A 14921-nucleotide genomic window follows, 5' to 3' on the forward strand; every position below is an offset into this window, starting at 1 on the left:
TTTGGTCTACTTAACAATTGTTTGCTCAGAGCCAGTGCCCACCACAGAGCCAAGAGACATGACTATCATTCATTTCCGAAACAAGCATGTCCAGCACGAGAGGCTGCACTGTGCGACAGGAGAAGGAAGGGATGCAGGGTTTGAGTTCAAATCCGGGCCTCGCCTTCTACCAGCTGCACCAGCAGCATCAGCACCAGCTGGGAGCCCCACCCCAGACCTACTGAGTCAGCGTCTGCATTGTCACATGGTCCCCAGGGGATTCGCTGCACGTCAGTCACTCTGAACCTGTGCTCCTTCAACTGTAAAATGGCGGGGGTGGGTGGGTGGGTGATGATTATAATGTAAACTACCTCACAGGGCGGATACGAAATCAAATGAATGATAGATGGAAAGTGCCTTAAACTACGCCTTACACATAGTAGCCCTTCGGTCAATGTTAGCGATCACTGCTTTCACCTGAGTCTCAGTTTCCTCTGTTGGAAAAGGAAATTGCAATAGCCTCGACCACACGGTGTTGTGAAAAGCAAAATCAGATTAAATGAGATAATAATAATAACAGCAGCATTGCTACATGCCAGTCGCTGTTCTGTGAGCGCTGTGTATATTAAATCCTCACACCAACTCAATGAGCAGGGTTCCACTGTTACCTCCATTTTGCAGATGAGGAAGCTGAGGCCCAGGGCAGGAAAGCGGCTGGCCTGAGATGTGGGTGAAGAGATGCACTGGCTGTAAAGCTCCACATAAAGGGGAGTTATTGCTCTCGGGTAGCTGAGGAGGAAACGGGCTTTCTGTGTCACTCTCCAGAAAGACACACTCCATAGCTCTGTCGGGCCCTGGAGTTCATTGCTGTGGCTTTCCCGTGACAGCCTCGCTCGGGTTGTCAGGAAGTGAAGGTACGGAGTGAAATGGTGAGCAAAAGTGAGTGGGGTCAGCTTGCATCGTCAGATCTAAGGTCACACCTCCTCTTGAGAGAGGTGGGAAATAACGGACCCCAAGCCATCCGGGGAAGCTCTTCACTAAGGTACCTCCAAGAAGCAGCCTCTCAGGGGATGTGAACATGCAACCACCCAGCCCATTCGACCCTGGCAGCCCCGCATGGCTACTCTGGCCACGGTGACTCAGGCAACCTGGCCGTGGCCACCATCAGCACTTGGAGAGTCTCCCCCAGGGGCAGCTGTCTGCAGGCTGCCTATATATCCAAGGTAAGGCCAGCTGAAGCAAGGATGAAAAAGTGGCCTCCCCTTGTGAGTGTGAGGATGCCCTGTTGGATTCAGGGCAAATTTGGGTGGGTGTAATAGAGAATTTATCAGGTGCCTGGTCTTTGGAGTCAAATAACCTTAGATTTGTAGCCAACCCCATTGCTTATTAGCTGCAGAAGCTTCCTCATCTGTAAAATGGGGGTAATCAGACCCACCCCAGTGGAGACATTCTGAGAACCAAATGAAATAAGGCATGTGGAAGGTCTGCCACAGGGTTCTGGCTTCTAGCAGGGGCTCCAAAAAGGTTACTTTCCTTGTCTAGCCTCCATGCCCTGCCCTGCTCCTGTGCTTGCTGCTCCTTCCCCTTGGAAGGCCATCATCACATTCCTTACCATCAAACTCCTAGCCATCCTTCAAAACCCAGTTCAATTGCCACTGCCTCGGCAAAGGCCTTCTGATCTGCCCATAGTTCAGACCCAGCACTTCCTCCTCAGCACTTCCACGACAGATTACAAAGGGACTATGAGGCACACAGCAGAGCCACCTGAGCCTAAGAGGTGAGGATCAGGGAAGGCTTCCTGGAAGAAGAGGCCTTCAAGCTGAGACTCTGAGGAGGGGTAGGCAAAGAGCAGTAGGAAGAGCATTCCAGGCAGAGGCAACTGTGTGTGCAAAGGCCACAAAGTCTGGTGGATTTGAGGAGTTGTGTACTAGGCAAGGGACCTTCTCTGACTGCCCCCCATCCCCCACCCCCTAGATAAAATAACACCTGTCATTCCCCATCCTCATCCTGCATGGATTTTCATCACCACCAGAGAATTACACTACATATTTTTTTATTGCTTGTGTCCCCAGCTGGAATTCTAAGTCCATTAGGACAGGTACCTTAACTTCCTCATTCACCTCTGTATCCTTCTCATGGCTCATTATTACTGCTGGTTTAACAACAGCTGGATTCTGAGCTCCAAGAAGACAAGGACTTGGCCATCTGGTTCACTATTAAATTCCCAGCATCCAGCACCACGCCAGGTATACCGTAGGAACTTAGTAAATATTTGTGGTCAAATAAATAGTGCTCATGGGAGGTATTCAATTTGCTGAATGGATAAGCACAGGAATGGAAGAGTGAATGCAGGCATTCATGGATATGTATGTATACACACACATACACATAAGTGGACAAATGAACAAACAAATGAATGGATTCATTAATGCATGAATGCAGCATCCTCACATTCATATAATCAAAGCCCAGAGGCCCGTACCCTGAGCTGCCCTTCTTGGTCTTGTTAAGCCTCGGGGTTTCCATCTTGACTTAGCCCTGGCCATTCAAAGCTGCTCTTCTTATCCACAGCAGCAGGCATTTCCATTGTCATCAGGGGCAAGGGGCCATTTCCCCTATGTCCCTCTACTCTGAGCCCTGGGAGCTCACCAAATTCCCAGCCCTCTTTGTGGAGGTCTGCTGACCCTGGTGCCTGGCCCTCTTCTCATTGTCAGGCACTTTTACAGGAGCTGTCTATGGGAATTGTCAGCATTCCATTCTCCCAGAGAGTGGGATGTGAATCTGGCCCGTTTTTTATTAATTGCAAATTAATGCTGTGCTGGGTGTCTATTTTGGTAGACATGCTTCTCCGCAAAGTACGGAATGCAACCCAAAGAAGCACATTGCTCTCATTCTTTCTGCCGACCGACTGTGTGAATATTTTTAGAAGCCACACCCTCGCGCAGTGGCCAGAAAAATAATTCCCAGCGCCAGATGTGCTCTTTGCAAATCAACATCAGGCAGGGCAGGGGAGAGGAACAAGAGCCATGGCTCACACCAAAACTGCAGCGACAAGTTTCAACCAGGAGCATTTTTATAGGCTTTCTGGGCAAATGCCCTCCACCCTCGAAATATGTAACATGGACCCACATTTTGAGAAGCACCTCACTGCTCATGCTCTGCTGGTTGGTAACAGACCTTCAGAGTCAGTGGTCCCCCAGTGCAGACACAGATGACATGGACTCTCTTGGACATGGAGGCCAGCTTGTGGCCATGTGTCTGCCTGCCTTTGCTACGAGTGCCCTTTCTAAATATGTTTCCAGCAAAATGCTGAGTCAGGAAGAGCCGAGCATATGCAGCCGGAAGACAGACCAACAGCAGCTGAAACACATTTTCAAAAACCCTGGAAGTGGGTGTGAGATGATATAAAGAGAATCTGCCTGGAAGTCAAACATGTGAGTTCTAATCCTGGCTGTCATCCCTTCACTCCAAAATCGAACAGCTTAGAGTACCGACTTACCGCGTGTGACAAGCATTGTGCCGCATTCCAAGGAAACAAAGACACAATGACGTACTGATTCATTGTGTACGACCTTGGGCAGGCACATAACTTAGACTTTCTGGGCCATAATCATTAAAACAAGGGGTTGGAAAATGACCCTCAAGGTTCTTTCAAGCTCTCGGATTCTCAGATCCTCATAGGATTCCTTGAACAAGCAGAAGGAAGGAACAGCGTCAGAGAAAGGGAAGGTTTGGGTGGATGGGTGTGTGTGTGTGTGTGTTTTTACCTTGGTAAACGCCAGGAGTAGACATTCTTAAGGATTAAGAATCCTAAGGAAAAAGGACCAAAACCTTACTTTTTATAATGTTCTATGTACCTGTTATTTCCCTACCTAATGGTTAGGGACCCTGGGATGAAGGACTTGGTCCTGGGAGCTGGGAGGCCCCACATGACTGCCCTTTTGCTTTATGCAAATGAGCCGTTCTCCCAGGCTCCTACCCATTGTTGCCGGCACAATTGCTTTCAGAATGGTGACCATTCTTCTCCTCCATCGGGGAATTCTATGACTCTGTAGGAAGCTATGTGCCTTATCACTTCTGGGACTACATCATGGGACCGTGAGGTCAAGCTGTACCACAGAACCCGATCCCCAAGCGAGAGGCTCACATTCCAGGCCTTGTAAAGACCACATTTCGTTTTGACAGTTCGGGGGCAGGTGGCAGGAAGAATCTGCAGAGAAAGTTACCAGAGTGGATGATACAAACTCTTAGAATGTGTCCCTCAGACCAGAACCTAATTCTCCAGCCATGGCCTGACCACCGCTCCCTGGCACCTTCAGAGAGCTCACTTCCTGTTCAATTCCCTCCCCAATGGCCAGCCTTGTCAGCTGGGGCCGTGGATATTAATAGGTAAGTGCTAAGTGCTTTGACCACATATTGTCTAAAATCCTCACGTTTGTCACTGACTGTCCAGGACTGGGCACAGGGCCTGACACATAGTAACGACTCAGCAAATACTCATTTAAAAATGAACAGCTAAACAACAATCCCCAAAGAACGGGGCTGGCACCCTTACTAGACAGATGAGGAAACTGAGGCTTAGATATGTGAATAATTAATCTGAAACACTGCCATTAGTAAGGGGCAGTGTTGCACTTCAAACCCAGGCCATGCAACTCCAAAGCCACTGCTCTTAACCTTGACTCACTGCACAGTGCTCAGATAAAGCTAAAGGCAGAGCATCTTGTTCAGTCCTCAAAACAAGCCCATGGGCATTACCCTCTCCCCATTTTATGGCTGAGGAAACAGGGTTAAGTGGCTCTCCCAATGTCAAACAGCTAGTAAACCACACAGGATGGAATTTTCTAACTCTGCAGCCACTGCTCCTTCTGGAATAATCCAACCACTTTGCCAGAAACAGAGAGACCCTGAGATTTCACTTCCTGTTCCTAGAAAGACTAATTTGACCGACTGTTTCCTCCTTACTCTGTGGGCTACAGAGAAATATGTGATCACGGTCAACCACTCACAAAAAACAAGAGGTCACCCGGATGTGGCTTCCAGGGGCCTCTCAAAGGACAATGGTGACTAATGGTTGCCACCATGATCTGCAACCAGTATCCAAACACCAAAGCAACTCCATCCGTCCCAGCAAGGAAACAGTCTCCCTGTGATGCACTCCCTCAACTGAGAGCAACAACAACAAAAAAAGAGGATGATGCAAGGTCACTCCCATGCTTGGTCCAGGGGCCAGGGATGAGGCACTAACGTCACCAGCGGCCAATGAGAGGGACCCCTGGTGCTGGGAGTACTAAGGCCATTTCATAATGAAACCCATGCGGCAAGCTCCAGTTTATTTTGAAACCGTATTTGCTTACTTTGCAGCCATGATCAAAAGGCCATTCGGAGTGCTCTGCAGGAGGCACTTGAACCCTGTCGGCCAGGAGAGCTTTCTCTAGCTCCGTCAGCAGCCCGCAATAATACTCCCCGTGAGAGTCAGCCCCATCACTTGCTGGCATGTTCTTTCCCAAAAGCCACCACTGCCACCATTTCAGTCGGCTTCCCAATTCCACAGCTGGGGGGGTGAGGGGGGGGTGGGGAGGAGTTGGGAGGGAGAAGTAGGAGACGGGGTGGAAGTGACAGAGAAGTGGCAGGGACAGATAATAAATTGCGGGCCTGCGGGCAAATTCCAGCAGAATGGTTCAAACTTGGGCTCAGTGGGTCAGAGAGACATGGGTTCAAACCCCAGCTCCACTACCTACCACTGTGTTATCTCAGGAAAGTTACTTAACGTCTCTGTGCCTCAGTTTCCCTATCTGTGAAATGATGTAAATCACAGTATCTATCTCATGATTGCTATGAAGATTGAATTTAATTGATACCGGGCAAGGATGCTATGAAATACAAATGCACTAGGTTATTGTTGTAAGTATTTTGATGGTGCTAATTACAGACTCTGAGCTTCCCAAGGACAGCGACTGTATTCTAGTCAACTTTTAGGACAATGTCTGGCATGTAGTTGGAGATCGATAAATGCTTGTTGAATGAATTCAACCGTTGGAACTGAACTGAGGGCTCAAACCCAGTGATTCTCCCCACCCGCCTGCCGGGAAGGAAGGGGCCGCCTTATTCGTAGGCTGCAGCTTGGAGCAGAGTTTAAGCCTTCAACCAGCTGTAATCCCCAGGTCTGGCGTATCAATCAATGAGGCAAGAGCTTTACCTTAATATTACAGTTGTCATCGAGCAGTATATTTTCCAGCTTCAAGTCCCGGTGGACCACACCATTCTGAAATGAGAAGACAGGCAGGGAATTGAATGGGAGCAGTTGGGATGAGAGAGAAAGTGGGAGAGGGGGAGGAAGGAGGAGAGTGAGCAAAGGGAAATCTTTGACAGATTAAAGAAATGCGTCAGCGCCGGTGGTCTTCGCCCCCATCCTTCAGGGCCTCTCTCACTGTCATGAAGCTCCCTGCCAGCGACCAGCACAGCACCAGCGACAGGAGAGCATTAGTCACTTGCTGTGTGGTTAAGGGAAAAATGACAGGAATCCATTCTCCCCCAGAGCCTGTAAAACAGCGGGGGGATTCTTTGTCAGAATGCAATTCCACTGTGTGAAAGCCATATAGTCCCAGGCAGTGGCAAACATTGTCTGTCTGTGATGCGATTCCCAGGGAAGCAGCAGATTTCTCTGCTGGGGACTCGGAATGTGGGGCTCACAGACCTTGCTTGTCTGTCTGTCTACCTGTCTCCCCAGTGCCTGGCTCAATCTGTTCTGACCCAGGAAACCATGCAGATCTGTCCTGAGGATAACAGAAGCATTCCCAAGGGTTATTTCCTCAGCAGCTGGGAGGGAAGGTTCCTCTCGGCTGGGCAGGACTCAGTGTGGAGTGAAGGGTGAAGGTGGGAGAGGCCACTGAGACCAAAGCAAGCCGCCGCCATACTGCGGGACCTTTCCATTCAAGCAAATGCTGGCAGAGCTGGCAGATGAGCCCAGTGACAAGCAGACAGCCAGCTGAATGGTGAAAAGAAGTCCTTAACCAATAGGCTGTTGGTCTATACAGCAGTAACAACTGTCCTGCTCAATTCTTTTTAAAACCCAATGATCTTTTAAGGGGATGGGTGAGCAGGGGAAGAGGAATTGAAAGAACCAGCTATTGGGGCTGGGAGGACATTTTTAACATCATTCAGCATAAAGGACCTTGGCAATTGAAGCTGCCCTTTCAAGAAAACCAACTGGCTAGGAATTCTTTGTCTTTCATTCAGGATTTCTTTAGTTCAGAATCTGCATGTTCACAGCTGGTACTTTATTGCTTATTTTCCTTTCTATTTGACAGTTCCTAGTATCTCTAAAAACACTGACTGGAGAGGTGAAAACATGTATTTCTACCACTGTTTCTAACCCAAACCTTCAGGGATTCAGTAATGCACAAACCAGGGCTCCTGGAGGAAAGATACGGAATGCAAGGTAGCTGATTTTGTTTAATTTTAAATATTGGGAGTAGTTTGGTTTACACTGTTGCAATCCCAGTTTTCATAAGATGGAATGAGCCTACTAAAGCCCCATTCATACAAAATCCAAGTTTCACACACTTCAAATAATGAAAACAGGATCTGTGGTGCTTTATGATGATGCCTGATGATAAAATACAAAACACTGTACGACCTGAATCATCAGTGCCTTTCGAGTCAGCAGAGAGAAGTCAAATAATGTCCACATGGGTTAAGGGTTTTAGATTGTAAGTAATTAGAAGATGATCATTCCAGAGTCGTTCTCAATTAACCAGAAGGCCCCGTGTTGCAATCATTTAAATGAAGAAGCTGACTCTATTTTGGATGGCATGTTGGATTCAAATCACTACTGTCCTCAAAGTGAAGGACTGTTCCAGGTGTGACAGTTCTGGGGGAAAGTATGAATGGGATGGAAATCAGGACTAAAATGATAAATAATAATTGGTTGAAGTATGGCTTGGAACTATCTGTGTACTTCATTCCCTTCTCCAGAGACCAAGGGTAGCTAAACTGGCTGGATTAAGAGCACATCCCATTAGTTGTGTTGCAATAAAATTGTACATGTGTGTATGTAACCTCTGTGGATATAACCTATGCAAGGAAAAGAAACCAGGGCATAGAAAGGTTCAGAACCTATGGCCCGCTAATTGCACTTCTGGAATTTCTCTTTAGTAAATTATTCAAATGAGAGATAAAAGGTTAATGTATAAAGATGTCAATCGCTATTTCTAATAACCAGAAATTAGAACCAGCCTAAGTGTCCAACAATCACAATAATTCCAGAGACTTTTTAGTAACATAGGAAAATGTTTAGATTAAAATCCTAAGTGAAAAAGCAAGACAGAAATGTAAAAATAAATGCAATGTGTACCACATTGATTGCATGTGGATTGCATCCTGGAAGGGAGAAAGGTCACTGGTGTAAAACTGGCGAAATCCGAGTAAAATCTGGAGTATTGTTAATAGCAATAAACGAATGTGGGTGTCTCCATTTTAGCAAGTGTACTACAGTCCTGTAAGATGTTAGCATTAGGGTAAACTGAGTGAGAGGTACATGGGAACTCTCTGTACTATCTCGGAAACTCTGCTGTAAATCTAAAACGATTCAAAATTAAAAATTTAAATGAAAAATAAATGTAAGGAGTAGGGGGAAGAAGATTGGAAAACAACAAACAAAAATGTCAATAGCGGGTTATCCCTGGATTCTGGGATTCTGGGTGATGGTGATTTTCTTCTTTCTAGTTTATGAATTCTCTACACATACTACTATGAACAGATGTCACCTTCATAATATGAACAGAATCACGTGGTGCCATGAAAACCGTCTGTGACCAAAGCTGTGGTGGGGCCAGCCGTACCTTGTGACAATAGTGCACGGCGGAGACGATCTGCCGGAAGAAGTGTCTGGTCTCCCTCTCGCTAAGGCGCCGCCGCTCGCTGATGTAGTCGTACAGCTCCCCTTTGCTGGCGTACTCCATGATGATCACAATCTTATCTTTGTTCTCGAACACTGCGGGGGGAACGGCGATACACAAACACCCTGTTCAACTGACAAGCTCACTAATGACTACAGACCGTGCGAGAGGGGACAACAGAGATGTCGCTGGACAAACAAATCAGTCCACAGCGTCACGAGGAGATGGGCAAGTTTCCCAGCCAGGTGGGCAATGACATCATCGCTGCTGTTACTGGACTTGCGTCTGTTACATTACGGGGAATGTGCCTCTCTCTTCTGAGGACCCCACTACTCCCTTAACCAGGTTCATTTCTCGCAAGACCCTCCCACCAGAACTGCCTCCCTGTAGGTGGGGAACAACAAACACGACTACCATTTATTAACCATTTGATATGGACCAGCTACCCAGACCCCAAAACGGGTGGTGAAACTTGTCGTCTCTTTGCTTAAAACCTTCCAGACTTTCCATCTCACTCAAAATAAAACTCAAAGTTCCAAATGTGGCCACCAGGTCCTACATGTCCTATGGACCCCTTTTAGCCCTATTACATATCTAGTCTGTGCATTTATTCTGTCTACCTCACTAGAATCTAAATGAGGGTTGGTTTATTTCATTCACTGATGTATCCCCAGCACTCAATGCCTTTTGGCAAAGGGGCTTAATTAATATTTATTAAATGAGGGAATTCAAAACTTCATAAATGCATTCTGGATCATTATACTAAATAACTACATGGCACTAAATGCTTCTGTCTCCCCAGACCTGATATTCTCTAGCAGTAATGCTCAAACTCTGCTCGACTGAGTCCTAGGAGCTCCAGGCAGATGCCCATGGGGGTAGGTCAGGGGAGATCATGAAGGACGGGCTCTAGGTCCTCAGCTCCACCTCAGCCAAAGCCACTCCACTGCTATCTGCTTTATAGTTGGGGCTGTCACATAAGACGTCCTTTGAGCAAAGACAAAATAATAATTGTGTTGAAATCCATCCTTCCAAGGGATGTGGTATAAAAACATTGGTAGGGTACCCAAGACCCTCCTTCCCTGAAGGACCCCTACCTACCTCCCTCCATCTCGTCGGCTTCTACCACAGCCTGTCAGGCCCCCTATGCCCACTGATGCCAGACTGTTCACTGTTTCTCCCAATCACACACAAACACATTGCTGTTTCCCACCTCCATGCTCTGCCCTCTGCCTTTACTCCCACCTGTCTTACCTGCCAGGGACACTCCAACTCATCAGTCAAGGATGAACTCAAATCTGATGCCCATGTTGCCTCCCTTCTACCTCTCATAATGGATACTTGCAACACAGCACTTTCAAACTGTGTGGATATATTTGTTGATTTACATATTTATTTCCTCTGCCGGGACTGTGAGCCTGGACCTGGAGATGTAAAAACTGTAGTTTTGGAATCAGACACTCCTAAGTAGATTCCTAGACCTCCCTCTTACTTGCTGTGTGACTCTGGGGGAGTTGCTTACCCTCTCTGTGCCTCACACTTTAGTCAATGGTAAAATGTGAATAATATCAGTAAGTACTTCCTAGAATTGTTGGGAGGATTTATTGATATCAGGTATGTTAAATGCTTACAACAAGGCTTGTACTTAGGGCATACACTCAATAATGTTAGTTATTATTGTTGGTATCACTACTATGGGACCCCAGGGCCTAGCACTGAGCCAGACACACTCGATGAACTGGAACGCGCTCCCAGCCTGGGTTCCCTGTCCTCCCATACCTTGTCACTGGCTGCTAGAAGCTCAGGCTCCTCCAGTTCCTTTTTGGCTCCTTCAAGTCCCGCCAAACCTCTCTGATAAAACGAAGGGAGAAGGAGGAGGGCAGGGAGGAGGAGGAGAGGGAACAGCCAGATAAAAATTGGCTGCTCCTGCATCTGCTGGCCTCGGTGTACCCTGCAGCTTTGGCTCTTGCCAGGGATTTCAGCCTGTTGTGCGCTTTTCATTAACAATAAACTTTGGAAACTGGAAAAGCTGCCTCAAGATGCACGGCTCAGCCTCTAAAAATGATAGAGTGATAGGCCCTGGAGAGGGCAGCGGGTTTTCTAATTTTAAAAACCAGTGGGGGCAGGGAGGAGGAGGAAGAGGGAAAGTACTTTGACGGGGAAATAAACAAGGAGCCTCACACCCCCAAAGAGTCTGGTCTGATGCATCCTTGAAGGAGGTCAAAGCCACTGGCCCCTTCAGTGACCATCAGAAGGTGTGGGTCACTGGCTGCACGCAGACAAAAGGACCGTTTCAGTGACCAGATGTATCCCTTTCCAACCCGCTAACTTGGTATCAAGGAGATGTAAACACAATTCAGTTCGACACAGTTCAATATGTCAAATATTTTACTAAACAGCCTCCATCAGTAAGTCCTGCTGGTCCTACCTCTAAAACAGAGCCTGACCCTGTCCACCTGTCTCACGTCCCCGGCCACCCCCTTCTGAATGATCTCCCCTCTGTTCACTCTTGCCTCTTTGCTGACTGCATTTGGAGAGGGGGCTGGGGAACAGTTCCCGATGCATGTTTCATGGAACACCAGTCCCACAAGACATTCTGGAGGAAAAGAAGGGTTCCATGGTAAAACATAGGTAAAATATTTGGAAAATGCTAATACATGATCACCCCTTGGAGAACCTAGTTTCTTTAACTCTGAGTTTTGCAGGGCGATTTGGCCACTGCAGTACTCCTACTGAACTAACTGGGAGCCAGTTTGGGAAACAACGGATGAACGAGGTGATAGCCTCACTGTTGCTGGTAGGGCTGGTGGGCAGCCGGGCAAGAGAACTGTCCACGGGGCCAGGCCTGGCTCTGAGATCCCACCCCCAGTCCTCCAGCAGGAAGCAGCTGGAGTCAGGGTCAAGGCCCTGATTGCAACCCTAAATTAGCTAAATGCAAACAACATTTCTAGACTTGGGGCATCAGTGATTCATCCAGGAGGCCATGTGGTATTATACATGAAGCTTCCTGAGCCCTTCCTAATAACAGCAGCATTTACTGAAGGCCTACTATGTGCAGGCACTGTACCCATGGCATTTTGCACGAATTATTTCATATGGCTTTGGTCCTATGAGTATCTCTGTTCTACAGATGAGAAAGCCCGGGTACAGCAAGGTTAATAACTGCCACGGCCACAAAGCAAGCTAGAGGCCTGGGCCCACGGTCCGATGGCACCCTCCACCCTCTTAGCCCCTATACTGCTATCCATATACATCAACCCCTCTGAAGCTCAGTCTCTCCCTCAGTCAAATGAGGCTAACAACTTCCTCACACGATAATGGGGGGATTCAGTGAGCTCATGGGCCTAGCACCCTGAGCACGGTGCCCTGGCCACTGTTCAGTCAATGGGAGCTATTCTCATAATTACTTCATCTGCCTCTTAGGCAGCTCTGGCAAACAAAACCCTAAGACTTTCCTCTCCCGGCCGGCATCACTCTTTAAAACGTGCTGTGGCTCCGCAGAATCACAGGATTTTCGAGCAGGAAGAACCTTAGAGATCAACTATGATTTTTCCAGAATAGCCCAGGATTTATAAGGTATAACAGCAAGGCCTTGGGAATTCGTCCTGAAGAATGACCGGCTTCCGCACCCCCGGCCCACAACTCCTTGCCCGCGGTGAGGTCCCTATCCGCCAGGTGACAGGAACACTCAGCCATTCTTCTGGCAAAAAGGGCTGCTTCCCTTGGGCACTTTTACAACTGGTTATTTATAAGCCCAGAAATCTTGTCTGTGTTTTTGTTATTAGTCACTAAGCAAAAGCTTATTTTCCACCAGTTGGGAAGGGTTTCCTTTCTGAAAAATGAAAGCCTGTGTCTCTTGGCCAGACAGTTCTACCCAGAAGCCCGGTGGCTCCAGAATGGTAGGGAAAACTATGGCCCTTGACATGCCAAGCCTACCAGGAAAATTAAACCCCTGAATAGAAACTGAGCTCAACTTGAGTCAGCCCACAGCGCAGGGGCCAGGTCCATGTGGTGCATACCCAGGTTTTTAGTAGAGCCACAAAAACTTTATGAAGCACCCATGACGTGCGTGGCACTGGGGATACTGGAAGAAATCTTTACCAGGGTGAGAAGGGGAGGAAAGGTCAGCCCGGCAGAAGGAGCAACATGAGTGAAGGGGGGACAGGAGCGCCGTTAGCAGGACCACCAGAGCGGGCAGGTGCCAGGGACTAAGACAAGAGAAAGAAGCAACAGACCGTGAACGAAACACAGAGGCCTTGAACGCCCACGAGGAGCTTGACAGACACGCGACCAAACGTCGCCAAGAACAATAAACAGATGGAACAAGGGACAGGGTAGCATCCAGGATCCTGGACCCATGAAAGAGTGCAGGGCTCGCATCACCCCAAGAGCCTCCCCAGACAGTGATCTCTCCTCTCCTAGAAGGCTGATTCATAACCACCGTCATTACCACTTACTGAGCAATTACCGCATGCCATGGATTGCCACATCCACTACTAACAATCCTGTGAGACATTAACATCATCCCTACTTCATAAATAGAGGACCAGCGCTCAGATCTAGAAACAATGTGGCCAGCGCCCCGCACGTCCTCTTCGGTCACTAACCATCTCCCCAAGGATATGTATATAAGCCAATGTCATAGATTAGTTTTGGATTTTGAGTTTTCTAAAAATGGAATCATGCAGCATACAGTATATTCTTTTGCGTCTGGCTTCATTCGTTCAACATTATATTTGTAAGAATAATCCATGCCGTTCCACGTAGTCAAAGATCGTCCATCCTCGTTTCTGCAGAGTACTCCAATTTGTGAGTGTGGCATGCTTACTTATCCATTCTACTGGCGAGAGACATGTGGGTTGTTTCCAGGTGAGGGTCATTACGAATCATGCTGCTATGAACGTTCTTGTGTGTGTCTTTTGACGCTCCTCTGTATGCATGTCTGTTGGGCAGATAACCAGTAAGGATCTGATCCCAAATGTGGGCGACTTGAAAGCTTATGTTCTTGCCGTGACTCCCCACCACTTTCCTCCATCATAGGTTTACTCTCCTTGCCTAATACTCAGTAAAGATTCTCCTTCATTAAAGAGAACCAACATCACTCCCTTTTCTGACAATGCTTGTTTATCAGCCTATCTGAAGCATTTATCTGAACATTTTGCTATGTGTTAAAGGAGATACAAATGTAGCATAAGACGGTCTTTGTTCTCAAGGAGTTGCTCTCTAGTTGTATAAAACTGGTACTTATAAAATAAATCAAATGCTAACCTGTGGGATACAGACTTTAAGTCCCCAGATGAGCAGCGAGAACGATGGGTGAGGCAGCCTGAGTGGGCCTGAGGAGATTCCTAGAGAAAACAGGCGTGGAACTGAACCATCAAAAACACCTTGGGTTCTGTTCACACAAGCTGGTTTTACCGTTGTCTCGGCATATCCTAAACTATCCAGACTCTCTCCTTTTTCTTCTACTGTTCCGCAGAAGGGCCTTCTTCCCGGATACCAACTTGAATTATTCTTCTTGTTTTCCGTTTATTTTCCATTTCAAGGGAGAGTGGGAATTGGCTGCTATAGTAACAGCTACTTCTCCCAATTAATTCTGAATTTCATCAGATGTTCAGTTTGACAGTCCAGTTCTGCCTTCTGATTGTCTGGCTTTCACAACCACGCTAATTACCCAACTCCTAACCATTCCCTCCCTTGGGGTTAATAACACAACTTGTATAACTTGAGAAAATGCATACGATAAAAACAGTGGCCTGACCTGGGAGAGACGCCGATGAGTAAGGAGATCTTGGGATTTCAACCATCCACTGGTCATTGAGAGCCAAATACGAGGCCATTTAGGAAGAAAATGGGCTTGGGGAGGGAGAGGGTGAGAATCAATTAACAGGACGTTCCATGAGAAGCAGGTTATAAAAAATGGAGGCTCTCTTTCTGCTTAACATGTAACCTCAAGAGAGGAAGACTCGTCTGCTGGTTTTAAGTGAAAGGCCAAGAGCCTAGAATGGACCAGTCAGAATTCTCTTCATGCCTTTGCCTTCC

The 14921-nt window shown here is 47.4% G+C and overlaps 1 protein-coding gene across 2 annotated transcripts in view; it reads right to left on the reverse strand.

Moving 5' to 3' along the window:
• Positions 1-14921, reverse strand: part of NUAK1 (NUAK family kinase 1) — a 68867-nt gene that overhangs the window by 13970 nt on the left and 39976 nt on the right. For both annotated transcript variants that reach the window (XM_082351511.1, XM_082351512.1), the window contains 2 exons: positions 8823-8974; positions 6179-6244 (listed from right to left, as the gene is read on the reverse strand). In XM_082351511.1, the coding sequence (XP_082207637.1) occupies positions 6179-6244; positions 8823-8974 (218 nt within the window). The remainder of the gene's footprint in view (positions 1-6178; positions 6245-8822; positions 8975-14921) is intronic.

The sequence above is a fragment of the Balaenoptera borealis genome (assembly GCF_965194805.1).
Source record: "Balaenoptera borealis genome assembly, chromosome: 13".
Taxonomy (NCBI): Eukaryota; Metazoa; Chordata; class Mammalia; order Artiodactyla; family Balaenopteridae; genus Balaenoptera; species Balaenoptera borealis.